Source organism: Prorops nasuta, unplaced genomic scaffold (assembly GCF_024137725.1).
Source record: "Prorops nasuta isolate Cenicafe-Biocafe unplaced genomic scaffold, Cenicafe_Pnas_1.2 PNAS00001, whole genome shotgun sequence".
In the NCBI taxonomy this organism is placed as follows: domain Eukaryota; kingdom Metazoa; phylum Arthropoda; class Insecta; order Hymenoptera; family Bethylidae; genus Prorops; species Prorops nasuta.
This window is the reverse complement of record NW_027116798.1, coordinates 8,247,909-8,271,375: the sequence shown is the minus strand read 5'-3', so window position 1 is coordinate 8,271,375 and position 23,467 is coordinate 8,247,909. Positions and strand designations below refer to the sequence as shown.

At 37.6% G+C, this 23,467-nt stretch overlaps 3 protein-coding genes across 3 annotated transcripts; 2 read left to right on the top strand and 1 right to left on the bottom strand.

Moving 5' to 3' along the window:
• Positions 1-6,255: 6,255 nt before the first annotated feature.
• Positions 6,256-7,603, bottom strand: LOC136780739 (piggyBac transposable element-derived protein 4-like). The gene is made up of 3 exons (XM_066739320.1): positions 7,427-7,603; positions 6,389-7,337; positions 6,256-6,263 (listed from the first exon to the last, which is right to left on the bottom strand). Exons 1-3 carry the CDS (start codon positions 7,601-7,603, stop codon positions 6,256-6,258), a joined length of 1,134 nt encoding a protein of 377 aa, XP_066595417.1.
• A 5,305-nt stretch (positions 7,604-12,908) lies between these two features.
• LOC136780665 (uncharacterized) lies at positions 12,909-14,888 on the top strand. The gene has a single exon (XM_066739233.1). It carries the CDS (start codon positions 12,909-12,911, stop codon positions 14,886-14,888), a length of 1,980 nt encoding a protein of 659 aa, XP_066595330.1.
• Positions 14,889-15,007: 119 nt separating this feature from the next.
• Positions 15,008-17,974, top strand: LOC136780596 (uncharacterized). Its single transcript, XM_066739110.1, has one exon. The coding sequence runs from the start codon at positions 15,008-15,010 to the stop codon at positions 17,972-17,974; it is 2,967 nt and encodes a 988-aa protein (XP_066595207.1).
• Positions 17,975-23,467: the final 5,493 nt, after the last annotated feature.

Sequence of the window (23,467 nt, the reverse complement as noted above, 5' to 3'; positions counted from 1 at the left end):
GAATGCGAATAACGATCTATGCGCTATGAAATCTGACATATACAGCAATGTCCTTATGGAAATATAGAGAATTTTTTATCGAATATAGTATGTAGTGATTTGACCCGAACTGCCAAATCCTTCCGTATTTTTCGTTTCAGGGACTCACCCACTCTCCGCTTCTGCAACCCTAACCTTATACTCACTGAGCTAGTTGGTATTTTAGTTTGACGATTACCGTATTTTGCGACCACTACAGTACAGTGGTTCTTTAGGGAACCTGGCGCCCAACTTACGTTTTAGATTTTGATTGAGTTACAGTTTACGAATATCCAAGGGTCAGCCAAAATTTTTGTAGCGTAGTAATGTCTCGGACTGATCTGTATGTCTCGGCCTGAAGTTGGCCGCTTCTGTATATCTCGGGCTGAGGTTGGCTGCTATATTCAACTGCTATATTCAATACCGGTATAACCCTAAATTTCGATCGATTTCGATAGAACTGTCAATATGTTCAAAATCAAAATTACTCTTTTGGGATAAAAATAGTATGATATAATTCAAAGTGTAGATAATTAAAAAAACTAAAGGAATAAATACATGAAGGAGTCTGATGGAGAATCAGAGATAAATAACACAACATTGTAAAATATATTAAAATTTAATATTTTGTGGTAATTTGTGGGATTTTATTTCAGGTTATAAATAAAATATTTTCCTTGTATGCAGCTCTGATTTGAAGTCATACCAGTGCCAAATGCTCTAACAATTCTTGGAAATACCCTGTTATTGAAGAATGTAGATTAACGAAAATTGTAAATGAAACAGAAGGATGAGGTTGTTACGTTCACTCATAACCAACACACATGGTAGTGTTTCAATAGCAATTAACATAAACGTTTTTAAGAAAAGTAAGTACATTGTGAAAAAAATTAGTTTAATTAAAGCAAAGTTATATACAAGGTATCCTTTCATAGTTTGCAATTTGATGCCAGACCAGTGCCAAATGCTATAACAATTCTTGGAAAAATGCAAGCATCAAAATGTACTACCATAGTTAAAGAGGAATCAATTACAGTTCCAGTGGATATTACTACTTTTTATAATAAAATAGATAAAGAAGATAGTGCTGCCATGTGTTGCTGGAAACCAGAGCTTTGGTTTAATGCATCTACGGAGTACTGGTTGAGCAATGGAAACAGTAGTTTGAAATGTGATTAACTGTTGATGACTCAATGATATGTCAATTTACTAGCGAAAGAAAAAGATAAGCAAATTGTTCATTATCATATGGTAAAGTATGTGTAAATCATTCAACCGCTTAAAATGTATGTAATTAAAAATTAATTGTTTATTTATTTATTTTTTAATTCAGCTCAAGCATGTATTAAAATATAACAATTACTTTGTTGAGTCTCTCTTTCCAGACGTACTTCAAAGGTTATTGAAATACCCTGTTATTCAAGAATGCAGGTTATTGCAGATAAAACAGATAAGGATGATCTTGTTACATTCACTCATAATTAAGACACACGGTAGTGTCTCAACAGCTATAAACATAAACATTTTCATGTAAAGTAAGTACATTGTTAAAAGAATTTGTTTAATTAAAACAAAGTTATATATAGGCATTATTTCATAGTTTGCAGTTTGATGCCAACCAGTGCCAAATGCTATAACAATTCTTGGAAATACCCTGTCATTGGAGAATGCAAATTAACGAAGGTTGTAAATGAAACAGAGAAGGATGAGGTTTAAGCATATGCTAAACATCCAGATATGGAAATCAATAACAAAATTCATGTTTAAATTTTTCTTTTCTTTAAACTCATATGGATTTCAACTGTCCGATAGGTTATATCATATATAGAAACAATTTTCCAGGAGACAATAAATCTTTCTTATTACTACGATTAAAGAAAAGCAGATAAATATTTTCTAATCGTTATTTAATATTCAATTATAATATAAAAAAGTATTAAAACTAAATATTTACCTACGCTTCCCCAATCAGAATAGAAAGAAATTATTATTATTACCAAAAAAATTATTCAAATTGAATTTTTTATAAGAATAACATTGATTTTTATAATATAATATGTAATATATTTTTTGGTACTTAGTGAGATTTTATTTCAGATTGATTTACAATAACGTGTTTATTGTGTCAATGTGCAGGGTTGAGCTGTAATATTTAATACAAGAAGTCATCAATGATTCCAGTTTACCATAGAAAGAGCCATAATGCAAAGTTAATGTTGAGAGTTAAACCTAAAGAAAAGGTGGAGAAATTAAAAAATTTGGAAGCCAATTTTTAATAGCGAAAGGCTTGCAGGTGATTTTGGGCATAAACCCTTTGAAATATATAAGTCAATTAAATCATAATTATAATGATAACGTCATCTAGAAATGAAACAATGAAAAGAAGTCATCATTTTAATATTTTCCATGCAATAGAATTTACAGTGAATAACTTTGCGAAACTGAAAGCAGTATATCCACAAAAGAGTGGCTTCCATTGTATAAATTTGTGTATTTCCTAGTTTATATTAATGAAAGGAAAATATAAATGGTACTAGTGTGCTGGAGAAAGTGCCATAATTCAAAGTTGATGTTGACGGTAACAGCTAAGAAAATGATGGATAAATATGAGCTAATTTATAAGAAAATCCTTGAGAGTGAAGTGCTTGCAGGTGATTTTAGGCATACAACTTTGGAATTAGAAATCACATAGTTGATGAAAATTATAATAAAATCATGTAAATGTGTAAATATGAAAAGAATTCATGATTGCAATATTTTACATGTGATCAGGCATATGGTGAATAAAATTAGGAAACTGAAAGCTGTATATTTCATAAAGAGAGGCATCCATTGTATAAATTTGTGTATTTCCTAGTTTATACTAATGAAAGGAAAACATAAATGGCACTAGTGTGCTGGAGAAAGTGCCATAATTCAAAGTTGATGTTGAGGGTAACAGCCAAAAAAGTGATTAATAAATATGAGTTAGATTATAAGAAAATCCTTGAGACTGAAGTGCCTGCAGGTGATTTTGGGCATACAACTTTGGAATTAGAAATCACATAGTTGATGAAAATTATAATAAAATCATGTAAATGTGTAAATATGAAAAGAATTCATGATTGCAATATTTTACATGTGATCAGGCATATTGTGAATAAAATTAGGAAACTGAAAGCTGTATATTTAATAAAGAGAGGCATCCATTGTATAAATTTGTGTATTTCCTAGTTTATACTAATGAAAGGAAAACATAAATGGCACTAGTGTGCTGGAGAAAGTGCCATAATTCAAAGTTGATGTTGAGGGTAACAGCCAAAAAAGTGATGGATAAATATGAGTTAGGTTATAAGAAAATCCTTGAGAGTGAAGTGTCTGCAGGTGATTTTGGGCATACAACTTTGGAATTAGAAATAACATAGTTGATGAAAATTATAATAAAATCATGTAAATTTGTAAATATGAAAGGAATTCATAATTTCAATATTTCACATGTAATAGAACATACAGTGTGTAACTTCAAGAAACTGAAAGCAGTATACCTAAAAAACATAGACTTCTATTGCATTAATTGGTATATATTTTACAGTTTATATTAATGAAAAGAATATATAAATGTCACTAGTTTACCAGGGAAAGAGCCATAATGCAAAGATGATAGTGAGAATAACACCTAAGAAAAAAGTGGATTTAAACGTAAATTTAGAAACAAATTTTTGAAAGCGAAAGGCTTTAATGTGATATTGGGCATAAGATGTTGAAAATATAACTCAAACAGTTATTGAAGCCTATGTTAAATGCCTCTAAAAGTGTAATTATGATAAGAACTCATCATTGTAATATTTTGTATTATATTTAATAGATTAATAAATTAATATCTCGAATTGAAACTTTACATTATGGAACGATGAGAACATTGGAAAATCTTTTATTAGATTGAATTAGTTAAAACAATTTTTAGTTTTAATTCCTATATTCTTACAAAACGTTATAAGATCCCACGAAAAACAAGCTTTGCTTGTAAAAAAATGACGGCAAGTACATAAGTCGTATCTACTATGATTAATATATAGTAATATAAAATATTTTAATTAAAAAAAATAGTGAAATCCAAATGTTAGGCAAGTATAAATTTTTTCCATGGCGAAAATTGAAATTTGGAAAAAAGTAAATAGTAATATAAAAATTACTTGCCGGGCCCGTAATATTCATGTGCAAGTCGCTATCTTGCAATATAAGCATTGCTTCTCCTAAGTTAAAAATGTGGCTATTTAATACGATTGCATACAACGGGCCCGGCAAGTAATTTTTGTATTACTATTTACTTTTTTCCAAATTTCAATTTTCGCCATGGAAAAAATTTATATTTGCGTAACATTTGGATTTCACTATTTTTTTTAATTAAAATATTTTATATTACTATATATTAATCATACTAGATACGACTTATGTACTTGCCGTCCTTTTTTTACAAGCAAAGCTTGTTTTTCGTGGGATTATATCCTACATTTGAACAATTTTCCTGGAGACAATAAAACTTTCTTATTACTATATGCAATTAGAGAAAAGTAAATGAATATTTGCTTAACGTTTTATTTAATATTCAATGATAATTATAACGTGCTAGGTTCGAGGCGAACCTGCACGTACAGAAATTTAAGTTCCGCGCTCTAGAGCAGTGAGGCTGAGTGTCGCCTATAGCCTGGTGGCGCCACCAAGAGCCGATCCTGAGAAGCGAAAGCAAGAGCGATTCATTGCGTAGAGAGTCCTAGCGCGAAAGCGACCGAATTTGTGCGTGTACGGGAGTACCAGGTTAGGAAAGAAGTAATAGGAGATTGAATAATAGGGAAAGCTTCTGGTAAAGAAGGACAGTTAAGGGGTGACGAGTTCTGGGCCCAGAAGTTCTTTTCTTTTGCGTTCCGCTAAACTATCGAAAAGCAAGGCAAGAAAAGGGATCGTGGCGGATAAGCCTAAGGTAGGAAACTAAGAGATTATTACCGCGAGCACATACTCTACCCGACCATGTGTAACCGGTCGGGGGAGTCGTAGCATGAGTAGGGTTGAGTCGGCCAAATTTTATTAAAGAAATAACGGAATTAGAGCAGCCAATTTTGCCAACTCGGGCGGCCCTGAGGCCAATAGCGACACCGGGTCGACGTATTGCTTGAGCCTACATTAATTTCTCCGACGGAGATTAATACCAAGTAAGGAGACGGACAGACAGGAGCGGTCCCAAGAACATGGACCTGGCGCACACGACATATGCTATATCTGATATTTAATAACGTAGAAATTTTGTTCCTGAACGGGGAGAGAGCTCCCAGGCTCGAGTTCAATTCGGCGTGATAAAGAGATAATGTATGAGTAACTACTCGAACAAAAAAATCTAGCCTGTTGTTTCCCCTTAGGCGGGTTGGGTGGAGAGGCGAATAAAAGTTGTGTAAATATTTTTTTTTTGTAACAAAGCAGAGATTTAGGAATAAAGAGAGGGCAAGTGCCAGATTGTGGGTTGCCCAGTATAAGAGGTAAATTTGAGTCTCTTTTTACATCAAGAACAATTTCTCCTCCTCCGCCAATGTGAGTAAAGAGTTACAAATGGCGCCCAACGTGGGGCGATCGTTGGTAAAGGGGAATTGGCTGCAATAAGAAATTTGGCCGATTTCGAGTAGATAAATAAGATAAGCGGCGAGCGAAAAGTTTCGGGTAAAGCCGAAAAAGATAAAACGATAATTACGGTGATAGAAGGCTCCGGAAAAATTTCCCCCCCCCCCCCCGCGATACCCTGTAGTGCAGCCTTTGGCGCATTATCCTTTTAAGGACGGGACATTTCCTTCTATAATTGATATTTTTATTATCATTAAAAACTTAGCTAAGTATACTCAAAATCATTCGTAGAACCGCCAACATTAGTGGTGGTTGATATATCGACCACACCCGGCCACTAGGAAAAATAAATTTTTTAAAATGTGAACCTTATTTTTTATACTCGTTTACCACGAGTCCCTTTGTCTCTCATATCTAGGTACTTGATTTTATAATTTTTCATGTGTGTGGTACTCTTGAAAGCATGGATTTATGCATAATGGAAGATTACAGCTGGAACATATGTATTTGGTCCGACGTGTAATTTTACGGACAGAACATAAATGACACCTTCTACTTGTATCAATTTTCGGGAAATGACGACCAACTAGTCTCGTAGGGCAACTAACATTATAAGAAATGCTATGGTTAGAATCCATTTTCAATAAAGATCTAGCAATCTGTAATCGAAATTTAGGATACGGCATATGTTCACTATTTTTAATTTTATATAATGCATGGGCATTGGACATGCATAAATCAAGAAGATGGAAAAATAGTTTTTTGTACCACTTCATGGACTTACGCACAGTCTCTGTTATAGATAATTGCCTATCTATGTTATCGACGCCACCCATATTCTGGTTATAATCATGAACACACGTCGGCTTCAAGATATCTTCATTGGTTTGATAATCTTTCTTTCCGGTTACGCAAAAATCAAGATCGTGTACGGTTGTGAGCATTCGAACACTTCTTTTATCCTCCCACTTTATTGCCATCCATATATTATTATGTGCTGCTTGTACTTCACCACGCAACAATTTGTTCTCAAGTTTTGGCATTCCTTTTCTGTTTGCTTTCACCGTACCACACAATCCTGTGTTATGTCTATATAAGAATTCAGCCAAAATAGGAGATGTATACCAGTTATCTATATATACAACGTGGCCCTTATCAAAATAAGGTTGCAAGAAATGAGCAACTATATCTCCAGTGAAGCCTAAACCAAATTTTTCAAAATCGGTATTTGCACCAGTGTAAACAACAAAACCCAATATAAATCCTGTCTCGCAATCCACTAACTCGAAAATTTTGATACCAAAACGATTTCTCTTCAAGGGAATGTACTGTTTGAATCGTAGCTTGCCTTTCCATAACAAAAGACTTTCGTCTATGCAAAGGGTTTTCCCTGGAATAAGAGCGGTTGCAAATTTTCGTTGTAAATCATCTATCACTGGCTTTATTTTTATCAGAGGATGGTCTACTATTTCTAAATTATTATGAAAATGTAAAAAACGCAAAATTTGCATATACCTGTCGCGAGGCATCATTTGACTGAAAATTGGTGTGTGCAATAAAGGATCTGTAGACCAATAATCTTTCAAATTGCCTTTCCGAATGTTGCCCATTAGAATTGACAGACCAAAGAAAATTTCTAAATCTTCTTTTGTGACAGGAGACCAAGATTTCATATGAGAGCTTTCAGTTTCATTATGTTGACCTGCATAACAATTTGTCTCATCAATTATCAACTGAAATATGGAAGAGTCAAAAATGTAACCGAAACAGTCTAACGGTCTATTTCCCGTTATTTCAATACTAGAATTAATATTGAAGATACCATCAAATTGTTTATAGATGGATGAAACTTCGCATTTTTGAAAATTTGATGCGCATTGTAGTCAGTGTTGTGTAAATTGACATAATCAAAGTCAGTAACATTTTGACTTGGTACATCTGGCTCAGATTCGCCGCTACTCCAATCTTGACTTTCAGCCAAGGTTGCCAAGTCCGCCATCTTGAATAGTACTACGCTCTATAGTAAGTGAATTTTGATATAAGGAATGCAGACTGCACAAAGTATACTGCCAGCGGAAATACGTCAGTAGCCATCTTAAATGCAGAACGTAATATATCAAAAATTATATATATTATATTCACAGCCTGTCACCGTGAACGGCGTGAACGAAGACAAATGTTTTTTATACGGAAAAATAAAGTGTAATAAAGAAATAAGGAGTAGTGACAGCTTTGATCTATCTGACAGCTGATGTACTTATGGTATAAGTGAATAAATAAAATAAAAATGCTTTTCCTAAATTGATTTTTAATTTTGATAAAATGGTCAAATGTAGCCATTAATTAATTAGATTTGGTAATAAATACAACAAATGCGTTTTATTATAACAAATGAGTTGAGGTAAAATAAACTCAATGTTTTTATATTAATCTGTTAATAAATGCATTTTTTTATTTATTATTGAGTCCAATAAATTAATGGTTATTAAAAAAAAAATTTCTTGTAATGAAAAAAAAATGAAAAAATTTTAAACTTCACCAAGACTCGAACACGAGCCCACCGCATGACAAACGGCAACCTTACCGCCTGCGCTACAGCGCTCACTTGATGTACCAATAGCAAAACAGCCTTTTAAAGACTGACTACAATTCTTTCACTAACTCGTCATAAACGATCAAGAATTAGCTGTAATAATAAATACATTTATCTACATAGCATTATTGTACTAAATTTATTGTTTTTAATTTGAAGCATACATTTTGCATGAAGATATGATAATTTAAAACCATTCAGTACTCTATATACAAAACTATTCATATGCTCAACTATCATAAATTAATTAAGTAATATTATAATATTTGTTATATGTAGTCGAATAACTATGGTAAACCAGCATATGAATAGTTTTGTATTTAAAGTATTGCATGAACATCCTTAAAGTATCGTATCTTCATGTAAAATGTATGCTTCAAATTAAAAACATAATAAATTTAGTGCAATAATGCTGTGGAGATAAATGTATTTATTATTGCAGCTAATTCTTGATCGTTTATGACGAGTTAGTGAAAGAATTGTAGTCAGTCTTTAAAAGGCTGTTTTGCTCTTGGTACATCAAGTGAGCGCTGTAGCGCAGGTGGTAAGGTTGTCGTTTGTCATGCGGTGGGCTCGTGTTCGAGTCTTGGTGAAGTTTAAAATTTTTTCATTTTTTTTTTCATTACAAGGAATTTTTTTTTTAATAACCATTAATTTATTGGACTCAATAATAAATAAAAAAATGCATTTGTTAACAGATTAATATAAAAACATTGAGTTTATTTTACCTCAACTCATTTGTTATAATAAAACGCATTTTCTGTATTTATTACCAAATCTAATTAATTAATGGCTACATTTGACCATTTTATCAATATTACAAATCAATTTAGGAAAAGCATTTTTATTTGCTTTGACTTTTTAGGTAAACGCAGCACCACTTCACACGGATAACACGTAAAAATGTCACGGTTAGCGGTAGTTGCTCTTCTTCTAAAGCCAATGTTGCCTGAAGTCCAAATCACACCTATGCTTTCCAGGCATAGTTGTGTTTGTGCCGCTTCCCTTTAAATTTTCTATACTGCTGCTGGCTAGCGCTTATCTTCATTTTTGTTGCTAAAACCTTGATTCTGGCATCACTGCCGTGTGGAACTATTAGTTTGCTAATAAAAGCAGAGGCTTAATTTTAAGAGATTGCAACATATAGTAATTAATATAGATACAATTGTAAAAAGAAAACAAAAATTTTATTTTACATATATTAACTTTAAATAAAATCCAACAAAGTACTGTAAAATATCTAACATGTTATATTATATATCTAATCTGTCAGCTTCTTTATTTTAATATTCATCTCAATTATCACAGTTTGATCCTCAGCGATGACACAGTAACCACATTATGGTGAATCTATTCTTTTTTTTTAATGTTCGATCCACATAGCTTCATCTTCAGCAGTGATACAGTAAACACACGTATATTACTATAATTTAATCTGAAACAAAATCCCACAAAGTACTATAAAACATCTTACATTTTATATTATATATCTATTCTGTCATTTTCTTTATTTATTATTGTATTTACCCAAATTGCTGACTCATTTATTTTAATGTCTGTCTCAATTAACACAGTTTGATCCTCATCAGCGATGACACAGAAACAACATTATGGTGAATCTATTCCTTTTGTTTTAATGTTCAATCCACATAGCTCCATTCTCAGCATTGACATAGTAAACACTTTACAATAATTTAATCTGAAACAAAATCCCAAAAAGTACTATATAAAATCTTACATTAGAAATTACAAATGTAATCTGTCAGCTTCTTTATTTGTATCGTATTTACCCAATGTGTTGACTTGTTTATTTTAATATTCATCTCAATTAACACAGTTTGATCCTCAGCGATGACACAGTAACCATAATATGGTGAATCTATTCCTTTCATTTTAATGTTCAATCCACATAGCTCCATCCTCAGTAGTGACATAGTAAACACATTACTATAATTTAATCTGAAATAAAATCCCAGAAAGTACTATAAAATATCTTACATTTTATATTATATATCTAATTTGTCAGCTTCTTTATTTATTATTGTATTTACCCAGTTTTTTCACTCATTTATTTTATTATCCGTCTCAATTAACATAGTTTGAATCTCAACGATGACACAATAACCACATTATGTTTAGTCTATTCCTTTATTTTAATTTTGAAAATCCGCATAGCTCCATCCTCAGCACAGTGACATAGTAAACACATTACTATAGTTTAATCTGAAATAAAATCCCACAAAGTACCACAAAATATTTATATCTTACATTTTATATTATAAAATTTATTGTTATACTTATCTAAAATGTTCAGTCCTTTATATACTTTTAAAAATTATTTTTATGTACATTTTACAAATTTCGTCACTTTATTTATTCACTTATACCATCAGTATATCAGCTGTCAGTAAGATTAACCCATTAACGTCCAAAATGTCAAAATTTCTTGCACGTTTTCAAAGTGATTTTTTCCTATGTAATTGGCGTTGAAAAAATTCTTGAACCACATATTCTGATGTAAAATTGCATGCTCTTTCAGAGTCCGTTGCCAGAATCATGATAAAACTCACAGGAAAAGAGATATGCTCGATTGAAACATAAAAAACACCTAAATTTTCGAAAAAAAAAATTTTTAGGATTTTTTTTCGAAGTGTTACGGTGAAGATATCACCTTGCGACCGTGATCAAAGGTGATCATGGGAGTTGAAGTTTAACAGGGAATTTTTTTGTTGACCTTGAACCATCGCTTCTTTACAAAATGGCGGAAAAAACGAATTTTTTTTTTTCAATCTTCATCAACTTTTTTCTCGAAATCTATGGTCTTTAGAAAAAAATTCATAAAAACAAAAATGCCTTAGAATCACTCGAGGAACATTCTCAAATTTTTTCAGAATTTTTTGAGACAATTTTTGATTTTCCGGGAAACTTGTGAAATGGAATTTTCAAAAATGTCTCCAAAAATTCTGAAAAAATTTTAGGATGTTTCTCGAGTGCTTCTAAGACATTTTTGTTCTTATGAATTTTTTTCTAAAGTCCATAGATTTCGAGAAAAAAATTGATAAATTTGAAAAAATAAAAAATCGTTTCGGCCGTTGTTTTGAAAACCTATTGGTAAAAAAACGTTCTGTCTACGAAAACTCGGAAAAAATTTTACAATATTGCTCGAATGATTCTAACTTATTTTCATTCTTTTTTCAAAGACTTATAGATTCCGACAAAAATTTCATCCTTTATTTCCATTTCATTTCGGCAGATAAGCGTAATTTTTGGTCTCATGTATTCATGAATATTCGTCTTTTTTTGTTCTCTTCTTTCGTATTTTTGTACATACGGATGAGTGATAAATAAACGAAATCATTAATTTCATACATTATGTCGCGGAAACGTGTAAGATCTTCTGAATATGAATCAGATTCTTCAGATAGTGATTCAGAACGCAACGTATTGATTCCGGATCCTGACTATTCAGGTTCCGATGATTCTGGTTCTGATTTTGTTCGAAATCAGAAGAAGCAGAAAAGCTCAAGGACCGCCAGCGTCCGTGCTCACTCTTTCTTCTATCTATCTTGCGTTCAGGAGCTGAACTGAACACCGATATCGCGCTTGGGCGAACCCTCGAATAGTTCCTCCCGACCGTTTCTCCCTTAATTTTCACAATTTCCTAGAAATAAGCATAGCTACGCATAGCCCCGAATGTTTACTTTCTATAATGTCTAAACAGCCTTTTCCGATAAAATCTGTTTTTACGGCTCAAAACAGCATTTTACTGATTACATGTCTGGGCTTCTATACCCGTCTCTCTCGCTCCGCGGCGAGCCAGCGTGCCTCGTAGGCACTGGCACGCCGCGGTAGCGACACTGGTTTCGCTCGGCCACCAGGTGGCCAGCACCACGATCGCTCTCGCTAGCGAAAATTGCATCGCACAACTATATAGATGGGTCCTTGATAAGGACCCATCGCAGCCTAATCACGCTCGACAGCAGCTCAGCAGCAGCAGCGACAGCAGCAACGACAAGCTCCGCCTCTTACTTTTGAAGCCTTCCGGCTACAGCGCCTCTACGGCCACCTTCGCCTCAACGGCAACCAGCGCCTCCACGGCCAACCAGCGCCTCCACCAGGCCATCTACGCCTTTTTAGGCATTCTTTGCTTCGGTAAGTATCACCAAACCACCCACCGCCATCCTAGGAGAGGACTTCCCTCCTGCGGCCTTCCACTCCCCTCTCCTACCCCCTCAACACTGCCTTCCAGGGGCTCGCCTGGAACAGTGTTCCTTAGTTCTCTTCCAAGGCTCTCGAGGAGTCGGGTAGTGGGAGGAAACCTCTCCGAGGCAAATTCCCTAGGACTTCTGACGGCAGGAAATTCCCTAGAAAAACTTATAATTGCGCGGCACCTTTAACAGTGCGAAAATCTATCTTTGTAAATTGCGTGAAACACATTACGTGCAATTTTATTGTAAAACTTTGTATATATTTATTTATTTATTTTAATAAACCACCTCTTGTCAACCGACAATTTTTCGCTCTTTTTATTTAAGGCAAACCTTCCCATTGTTCCTCAACAGATTTCTAGGTTAAGTTTCGGCGCACCATTTCGTACAAATTTTGGTCCTTCGAGCCGGATATCCGGCAAAACGTTTGAGTGCATTTGGTGTTGTCGGCTTTGCTTGGAGCTGTTGGGGAATTTTGGTTTTGTTTTGAGTAAGAATTCGAGATGTCGAAGACAGAGGACGTTTTCGAGCTTATGGCTCTCGTATCTACGCTCCAAGGCGAGTTCAGCCGCTTTTTAACAAACATTAAAAAACGCGGCGTGAAGAATTTTACGGTTCCTTTCCTTGAAGAACGTCTAGCCACCATCGGGAAACGGTTAACGGAGTTACATATAACTCATGCCAAGATTTGCGCAGCATTTAAGTCTGCTGATTTCAGTAAATCTGAATATGTTATACGTGGCACTTACGACTTAGCATTGGATGCGTTTGATGTGGCAGAAAGTTACATTTTGGAACAATTAGAGAACTTACGTTTTTCGGAAGCAGCCGGGCCTAAAGCATCAGCAGCCGATGTTTCCAACATTAGTCTTCCAATAATTGACTTGCCAAAATTCTCAGGGGACTATTCAGAGTGGTCAACTTTTTTTGAAACGTTCCGCTCTATTGTACACGACAATCCAGCTTTACCGGGAGTTCAAAAATTCCATTATTTAAAAGCTAGTTTAAAAGGGGAGGCTGCTTCAATCATTCAATCATTGGCGGTCACTAGTGAAAACTATGCCGTGGCTTGGGGTATTTTAGTTTCGCGTTATACCAACAAACGATTGATCACAGCTACTTTTTTAAATAGAATTACTCAAGTTTCAGTAGCTCATGGGGATAATTTGAACTCACTTAAAACCATTCGGGATTCAGTCGCTGTAGCATTAGACGCACTTAAGGCCATGGGTTATTCGGTCGATAGATGGGACCCTCTGATAGTACACATTTTAACCAATAAATTGGACAATTCATTAAGGTTAGAATGGGAGAAATTACTAGGGAGCAGTACGGACTACCCTACTTACGCTCAATTTTTGGAATTTTTGTCCTGCCATATCAATACGCTAGAATCAATCGGCGTAAAACCAAAGACTTCTAGAAGGGAATCAGAAAAAACGTTCAAATCACATACAGCCGGCGTCGATAAAACAAATTGTGTTCATTGTGGAAGCAATCACTTGATATACCAATGTAAGGACTTCCTTGCCTTAAGCCCGAATGCTAGGTCTAAATTCGCGCTTTCGCAGAATCTTTGCATAAATTGTTTGCGTCCAGGACATAGTTGTACCTCGTGTAATTCTTCGTCGCGCTGTCGTAAGTGCAACAAATTGCACCACACATTATTGCATTTCGAGAGGTTAGGCACCGGGGGGAGCAAACCTAAGGAGACTACTCCTTCGTCGCGAACCGCCGTGGATCCTGAACCTTCTTGTTCAAATGCAGTTTCACATCTGAGCATAACTGATACTAGATCGGTTCTTTTAGCTACTTTCTCTGCTCGAATTGAGACCAACGATGGTTCTCATGTACTGGTACGCGGTTTAGTTGATCCGGGATCTGAAACGTCATTCATCACGGAAAACTTAGCTCAACAGATTCACGTTAAACGTAAACGTATCGCCGCTACCATTTATGGAGTCACAGGAGACTCTGCTCATACAGTTCGGGCAGAAACCGAATTAAAACTGCATTCTATCGCTCGTCGTGGTCTTTCTCTGGATGTAACTGCGTTAATTTTGCCGAAAATTACGAGTTACACTCCGCCGACGTATTCTCCGTCCATGTTTCCACAACTTCGCGAGCTAGAATTAGCAGATAACTTCGCAGCTACTAAAGCTCCAATAGACATACTATTAGGAGCCGATTATTTTCCTGCGTTGATCGAAGGTCCGGTAATTCGTTCTCCAGATCGATCTTTAGTTGCACAAAAGACGATTTTCGGATGGCTCGTTTCTGGGGTTCTGCCTAGTCCGGTCCGACATAGCGCGTTAACCGTTCATCATTGTTCCGGCCTCGAAAAAACGCTTCGTGACTTCTGGGAACTGGAAGAAGTTCCAGAAGTAAAATCCGTGTCCACAGAGGACTCTCTCTGTGAACAGCACTTTGTAAATACTTTTTCTCGTACTCCTTCCGGTCTGAGGAATCGAAACTTAGTTTAGGGTCTTCTTCCCGCGCCGCGGAAAAGACATTATCACGCATACTCCGTAAATTGGAGAGGTCTCCCTCTCAGGAAGATAGCTATTCTCAATTTCTACGCGAGTATCAATCTTTGGGACACATGTCTCCCATTAACTTAGATTCCGGTTTTCGAGTCTTTTTACCTCATCACGCGGTTTTTAAGATAGAAAATCAGAAGGAGAAGATTCGCGTCGTGTTTAACGCATCTTCTAAAACCTCGTCCGGTGTCTCGCTCAACGATACGTTGTTTATAGGCCCCAAGCTTCAACAGGATATCACACGTATATTAATGAATTGGCGCGCTTTTAGACACGTGGGTGTGACAGACATCGTTAAAATGTTCCGTCAGATACTTGTGCGCTCAGAGGACCGCAAGTATCAGAACATTTTGTGGAAGACTGAATCTGGTGGGATTCAGGCCTTTGAACTCAACACGGTGACGTACGGCACTGGGCCTGCGCCATTCTTATCCTCGCGTGTCTTACGCGAACTAGCATTTTGTGATGGAAGGGACTTTCCCTTGGCACAAAATGTTTTGCTCAATTCTACGTACGTAGATGATATCCTTTTCGGTGCTCACGACACAGAGCAGCTAGAAGCAACCCAGGATCAACTGATTCGCCTATTGGCAAAAGGAGGATTTTCCTTGAGCAAATGGGCATTTAGTGAGTCACGGTCTTCCGTGAATGAGCCATCCGAACCGCGCGTTTTCTCTGAAGACCCTTCGGATTCGGGTAAGATTTTAGGGATAGCTTGGGATCATGTACACGATCATTTCCGGTTTTTCGTGTCTCCATCGTCGATACTCGTTCTTACCAAGCGCGTTTTGCTGTCTGAAAACGCCCAAATCTACGATCCGTTGGGTTGGATCTCACCGGTAACGGTCGTTTTAAAGCAACTAATGCAATCAACCTGGTTGCTAAAATTAGCGTGGGATGATGAGATTCCAGATCCTATTCGTTCGAAATGGCTTGCGTGTTATGATCAACTTCAGGATCTACGCACCCTGCGCATCTCACGGTGGACTGGTCAAACTCTGACTACGATCAAACGTGAACTCTTAGGATTTTGCTATGCGTCTGAACTCGCTTATGGAGCCGTAGTGTACGAAAGAATTACTGCATCCAACGGGCAGATTTCAGTACATTTAGTTATGTCTAAAACCAAGGTCGCGCCGATCAAGACTACATCCATCCCGCGATTGGAATTGGTCGCTGCCGCACTATTAACCAAACTTATTCTTCATGTGAAACGCAGTCTAACCGGAGATCTCGATTCTATTACGTGTTACTCGGATTCACAAGTTACCTTGGCTTGGCTAGCTAAACAACCGGTTAATTGGAAGACGTTCGTAGCTAATCGCGTATCGCTTATCCAAACGCAACTTCCGAATGCCAAATGGCACTATGTAAATACTAAACTCAATCCCGCGGACCTCTGTTCACGCGGAATCAGCGCCAAACAGCTCACTGAGGACTCACTCTGGTGGCAAGGGCCAGCATTCCTTCGTGAACAGCCTACTCATGACATTCAGGTTTACGAAACCTCTGAAGAGAGTCGCAAAACCAATCTGAACGTTCACGTGGGTGTCGATCAGTGTTGGTTTTTGGATAAATACTCCTCTTGGCATAAACTCGTTCGCGTTATGGCTTACGTCATTCGATTTGTCAATCATGCACGTAAACAGAGTACGCACTCGGATTTAGCCTTCTCGGTCTCCGAAGTTCGTTTTTCTGTCGAAACTTTAGTGAAAGTGGTGCAACGAGCACAGTTCGCTAAGGAATTAGCCGCTTTACAGCAAGGGGAAAGGGTCCCCACGCGGTCAAAGTTGCTTCCTCTCTATCCAACACTGGATTCCCGTGGAATCTTGAGGGTGGGAGGTCGATTACGGAACGCGAATCTTTCGGAACACGCGAAACATCCGATCGTACTGCCTGAGTGCCATCTCGCGTCCATTTTAATTCGCCAAACACATTTAGATACTCTTCATGGGGGACTTCAGTTAACATTGGCTACACTGCGCCAAAAGTTTTGGATCATTAATGCTCGCAACCTTGTCAAATCGGTGGTTCATAAATGCACCTCATGTGTTCGTGAACGCGCTAAATTAGGGGTTCAACTCATGGGTTCTCTTCCGGCAGCTCGGGTCTCCCGGAGTTTCGCCTTCGAGAACACCGGAGTGGACTATGCCGGGCCTTTTTCCATTAAACTTCATCATGGTCGCAATGCAAAATCGGTTAAGGGGTACGTAGCAGTTTTTGTGTGTTTGGCTACTCGCGCCATTCACCTTGAACTCGTGTCTAGACTCGATACCGAGGCCTTCCTCGCCGCGTTAGCTCGATTTATCTCTCGTCGCGGAAAACCTGCCGCAATTTACTCGGATAATGGCTTAAACTTTCAAGGGGCAGATGCTGAACTTACGCGCGCTTTCAAATCATCATTAGAGATCGCTCGCTCTCAAGACACTGAACCGATCAGTGAAATCGAATGGAAATTCATTCCTGTCGCAACTCCGCACTGGGACGGTTTATGGGAAAGCGCCGTTAAAAGCATGAAGCACCATCTCAAACGATCTATCGGTGTTTTCGTGCCTAATTTTGAAGAAATGACCACACTCCTCTCGCGAATTGAGGCCTGCCTCAACTCTCGTCCGATTTCTCGTATGCACGACGATCTCGAGTCGCTTGACGTGTTGACCCCAGGTCATTTTCTGATAGGACGGCCGCTTTTAGCCCCCCCGGAATTCGCCACGCTTGATCTTCGCGAGTCGACTCTCAATCGGTGGCAATCCGTTACGAAAATATCAGAAGTATTCTGGAAGAAATGGTCTTCAGAATACCTTCACACTTTACAAAATCGGCCTAAATGGCAAAACGCTAACATGGACTTTCAAGTCGGAGATATCGTTCTCGTTAAAGTTCCAAACAATCCGCCTCGTACATGGACATGGGGTCGGATACTAAAACTTATTTCTGGGGTGGATGGGCTTGCTCGTGTTGCCACTATTAAAACAGCAAAAAAAGAGATACAACGCAGCGTTTCTCAACTTTGCAAGCTTCCTTCTTAAACCACTCTCTCTCTGTCTTCACTTCTCCTCCTAAATAGCCTTCTCTTATGGCCTCTTGGGACTTCCCAGGTCGCCATTTTGTTTTTTTTCTTCTGAACTTTCTGGGACTCCCCAGGTTGTTCCTTTCCTGTTCCGGGTTTCCTGGGACTCTTCAGGTTGCCGCCATACCGTATCTGTTTGTGAGTTTCTCCTCAAAAGGTTCCCAGCAACTTATGGTTTCTTCTACTCACTACAGTTTCAATTAATTCATGGCGGACAACCCGTGGGCCCATTTATTGGGCGTAGGGTATAAGGAGGAGGAGGAAGATGACGTTTTGGAGCTCCACGCTCCTTTGGAGGAAATTGACCTCCAGAAGGTTTTTGACCTGGAAGAGAGAAAGGAGGAAACCCCACCACCACCAGAACCGCTCATGCGACCACGGCGACAACGCCCTACCGTCGCGTCCACCGTGAGCATTGCGCCGACCAACTGGGCTGGAGGAGTTCTCCACGATCCCAGTGCCAGGGAAGTCGAGCGCAATGCTCACAAAATCATAATCAGGGCCTTTGGTCAAGAAATCGCGGTGCCATTCATATCGGCATTGAAATGCCGCAAATGGAAGGCCTGGGCCCCTCAGGGTAAAATTATCCTGAAGTGGTCTCCCACTCTTGCCCTGAGGGGTGCCAGCCTTCTCCTGAAGCCGAAGCACTGAGCTTCACTCTTGTTATTGTCCCTATCTGTTTTATATTTTTTTTTTTTATATACTTTATTCTGTTAATAAAAATTGTTTGTTGTCTATACAACTTCTTTTATCCTTATTTTGACACCATCGTGTCAACGGGGGGAGTTTGTTCGAAATCAGAAGAAGCAGAAAAGCTCAAGGACCGCCAGCGTCCGTGCTCACTCTTTCTTCTATCTATCTTGCGTTCAGGAGCTGAACTGAACACCGATATCGCGCTTGGGCGAACCCTCGAATAGTTCCTCCCGACCGTTTCTCCCTTAATTTTCACAATTTCCTAGAAATAAGCATAGCTACGCATAGCCCCGAATGTTTACTTTCTATAATGTCTAAACAGCCTTTTTCGATAAAATCTGTTTTTACGGCTCAAAACAGCATTTTACTGATTACATGTCTGGGCTTCTATACCCGTCTCTCTCGCTCCGCGGCGAGCCAGCGTGCCTCGTAGGCACTGGCACGCCGCGGTAGCGACACTGGTTTCGCTCGGCCACCAGGTGGCCAGCACCACGATCGCTCTCGCTAGCGAAAATTGCATCGCACAACTATATAGATGGGTCCTTGATAAGGACCCATCGCAGCCTAATCACGCTCGACAGCAGCTCAGCAGCAGCAGCGACAGCAGCAACGACAAGCTCCGCCTCTTACTTTTGAAGCCTTCCGGCTACAGCGCCTCTACGGCCACCTTCGCCTCAACGGCAACCAGCGCCTCCACGGCCAACCAGCGCCTCCACGGCCAACCAGCGCCTCCACCAGGCCATCTACGCCTTTTTAGGCATTCTTTGCTTCGGTAAGTATCACCAAACCACCCACCGCCATCCTAGGAGAGGACTTCCCTCCTGCGGCCTTCCACTCCCCTCTCCTACCCCCTCAACACTGCCTTCCAGGGGCTCGCCTGGAACAGTGTTCCTTAGTTCTCTTCCAAGGCTCTCGAGGAGTCGGGTAGTGGGAGGAAACCTCTCCGAGGCAAATTCCCTAGGACTTCTGACGGCAGGAAATTCCCTAGAAAAACTTATAATTGCGCGGCACCTTTAAAAGTGCGAAAATCTATCTTTGTAAATTGCGTGAAACACATTACGTGCAATTTTATTGTAAAACTTTGTATATATTTATTTATTTATTTTAATAAACCACCTCTTGTCAACCGACAATTTTTCGCTCTTTTTATTTAAGGCAAACCTTCCCATTGTTCCTCAACAGATTTCTAGGTTAAGTTTCGGCGCACCATTTCGTACAGATTTTGATTCAGATTGCGAACATGAAATACTTAATATCACTTACAATAAAGCTCGTGCAAATTATTCTGAAAAACAAGATAAACTTGAAAAAGGTCATGAATTCACTTGGATTGAGGGTGAAAAGTTACACCCTGATTCTTGTGAAGATAAAGTATTATTGTCCGAATCGCAAAAAAAGAAAATACGTAGGAGCGAACCTTTTCAATTGTTTGAAACCTTTTTTTCTATTGAAATGAAAAAATATATTATTGATGCGTGTAAAGACAATGGTTATGATCTGAAATTGAAAGATCTTGATACTTTTATTGGAATAGTTATTTTTTCTACATTCAATCCCAGAAAATCACAGAGAGATTACTGGTCATCTGATCCGTATTTATCTAATGAAGTAGTTTCTTCTGCAATGTCTCGCCAACAATTTGAAATCACAAAATCTAAATTGAAGTTTTCAAAAAACAAAGACAAAGATTCAAATGATCGAGGATGGCGCGTTCGTTCTCTACTGAAACTTTTTCAAAATAACATCATGAAATTCGGAATATGGAGAACTGCTCTATCCGTTGATGAGATGATGGCCAAATCCTATGCAAAAACTGTTTTGAAACAATTTATTCGAGGAAAACCGATAAGATTTGGTTTGAAATTTTGGGGCTTGTGTACTTCGGACGGCTATCTACTGAATTTGGATCTTTATTGCGGCAAGAATTCTCAAATTGGAGATAAGTTATCTAAATGTGCTTTAGGTTCACGAGTAGTATTATATTTATTACAACCATTTTTCAAATAATAAGTTATAACAAAATTTCTCAATTTCATCTGTACTTTGACAACTTCTTCACGAACATGGATTTGGTATTACATTTGAAGAAATTGCGTTTGAAATGCACTGGTACTATCAGAGATAATCGAGTCAAAGAAAAAAATGTGCTTGATAAGAAAGCTCCAAGAGGGACATATGTGGTGAAGCACGACCTAAACAGTGGCATAAATTTCATTACTATCATGGATTCGAAGCCCGTCTCAATAGCTTCAACTGCAGCAGGTGTCAATCCTCTATCTATTTCAAAAAGATACAGCGCAGAGGCTAAATCTAAAATTGAAATACCTTTTCCGCAAGCTTTTCACCTATATAACAAATTCATGGGAGGTGTTGACCTGCATGACGGACATTGCAATGACATACTCCCAAGTATACGATCAAAAAAATGGACATGGGTAGTTTTTATGAGACTTATACAGGCGTCTATTACTAATTCTCTTGTAATTTTCAATGCTGCTAACGATGGAAAGAAAAAAGTTGGAATAAAAGAGTTCACTATTTCGATTGCCAAATACTACTTACAAAAAAGTAGTCGCAAAAGTAAAGCACATGGACGATCTAATAGTGACAAATTGAGGATTTGTTCGAATGGAAACTGTCCAATAAGAACAAGAATTTTCTGCAAAACATGTAATTTAAATATTTGCAATAAATGTTGGCTAAAAAAGCACACCTAAAAGTATGAATAAGTGAGAGGCAAGGGGGCTCACGGAAAACAAGCACCCCGAGACGTGAGAGGCAAGGGGACTCACGGGAAAAAAGCACCCCAAAGGAGACAGAATTTTACCACGTCCACGCCGTAGTCTCTGGGTAACGCTGAGAGTAAAAAAATCTTCCTAAAATTTGCACAGAAATCGTTTTTTACCAATAGGTTTTTAGAACATAGCGGCCGAAACGAATTTTTATTTTTTCAACTTTATCAATTTTTTTCTCGAAATCTATGGACTTTAGAAAAAAATTCATAAGAACAAAAATGTCTTAGAAGCACTCGAGAAACATCCTAAAATTTTTTCAGAATTTTTGGAGACATTTTTGAAAATTCCATTTCACAAGTTTCCCGGAAAATCAAAAATTGTCTCAAAAAATTCTGAAAAAATTTGAGAATGTTCCTCGAGCGATTCTAAGGCATTTTTGTTTTTATGAATTTTTTTCTAAAGACCATAGATTTCGAGAAAAAAGTTGATGAAGATTGAAAAAAAAAATTCGTTTTTTCCGCCATTTTGTAAAGAAGCGATGGTTCAAGGTCAACAAAAAAATTCCCTGTTAAACTTCAACTCCCATGATCACCTTTGATCACGGTCGCAAGGTGATATCTTCACCGTAACACTTCGAAAAAAAATCCTAAAATTTTTTTTTTCGAAAATTTAGGTGTTTTTTATGTTTCAATCGAGCATATCTCTTTTCCTGTGAGTTTTATCATGATTCTGGCAACGGACTCTGAAAGAGCATGCAATTTTACATCAGAATATGTGGTTCAAGAATTTTTTCAATGCTAATTACATAGGAAAAAATCACTTTGAAAACGTGCAAGAAATTTTGACATTTTGGACGTTAATGGGTTAAAACTGTCACTTTATTTCTTTATATTACTTTATAACTTGCGGTATGTATGTACGATACAATAATACTAACATTTGTCTTGGCTCACGGACCATGCATTATGTATTTTGAAATTAGTAATTAGAAATATCTATATTGCGGTCCCTCTACAGTCTCTACCCTCTGACGTATTTCCGCCGACCAGTAGTATCAGCAGCGACTATAGCGTAGTACCCAAAATAGTACTACGCTATAGGATATGTCGCTTTTGGGTACTACGGTAGTACCGAAAGTACTACACTTGGCAACCTTGCTTTCAGCCATTTTACCAAATTGATAAAAATTTGATAATAATAATAATAATAAATTTTAAGCAATAATATAAATGAATAGTACAAGATGAAAAACCAGTTGAAAAGTGTAAGATTACGGACCTTCGGGATTTTAATTATGTTATAGCTAAATTCATTTTACTAGCGAGAAAATTCTTGTGGTGATCTCCACGTAGCGGCAGGAATATGCACTAATCCCTCACATAGATCATGCAATACTCTTCTGCATATGAATCTTAATGAATTTTTGTCCTCAAAAATAATTAATAATATTTATTTTTCTCCTTTCTGACTGGTCGATATATCGACCACTCCCGTCCTTAAAAGGTTAATTGCTTCTCTTACAGGTAATTGTTGAAATGAACCAGTGAGTGGAAAATAGTCCGTCACTGATTTATTTTTCAGCGAGTTGGAGTAGGTGGGCGCGAGGCGTACATCGGCCAGGCCTGGGTAACCGCGACGCGGTGTTTACATTTTTTTCAGGCGGCGCGGCGGAGAGTCGATCACCGCCCGGAGACAGTAACTAATTCTAAGTATATTATTACTTAGAATTTGTATTATTGAGAATGCTACTAACTGGGTCAAAAACATAAGGCCGTGTAGAGAAATAGTACCCGTCCTTCTACCACCGTATTTATTCGAACAAGGCTATATACCGCACATAGTAATAAAACTATATTAATGCGATATTAATAAATAATTAGCCTAAAACGAACGGTACAAATTGCCGAGTAATTAGGCGAAGCCTAATGAACTGAAGTAATTAAATTTGTTTTTTTTTCTGATCGTGAGACAGATATATGTTTATTTTTCGTGGTGATGAAAGAAGAAGATCTCGCGGACTGCTC

What these genes read in the sequence shown, in the direction of transcription:
- LOC136780739 (XM_066739320.1), bottom strand. Translation starts at nt 7,603, where the DNA reads ATGGCGGACTTGGCAACCTTGGCTGAAAGTCAAGATTGGAGTAGCGGC. An exon ending in CATCTATAAACAATTTGATG is followed by an intron (nt 7,338 to 7,426) that starts GTATCTTCAATA and finishes TCCATATTTCAG; the next exon opens with TTGATAATTGATGAGACAAA.
- LOC136780665 (XM_066739233.1), top strand. Translation starts at nt 12,909, where the DNA reads ATGTCGAAGACAGAGGACGTTTTCGAGCTTATGGCTCTCGTATCTACG.
- LOC136780596 (XM_066739110.1), top strand. Translation starts at nt 15,008, where the DNA reads ATGTCTCCCATTAACTTAGATTCCGGTTTTCGAGTCTTTTTACCTCAT.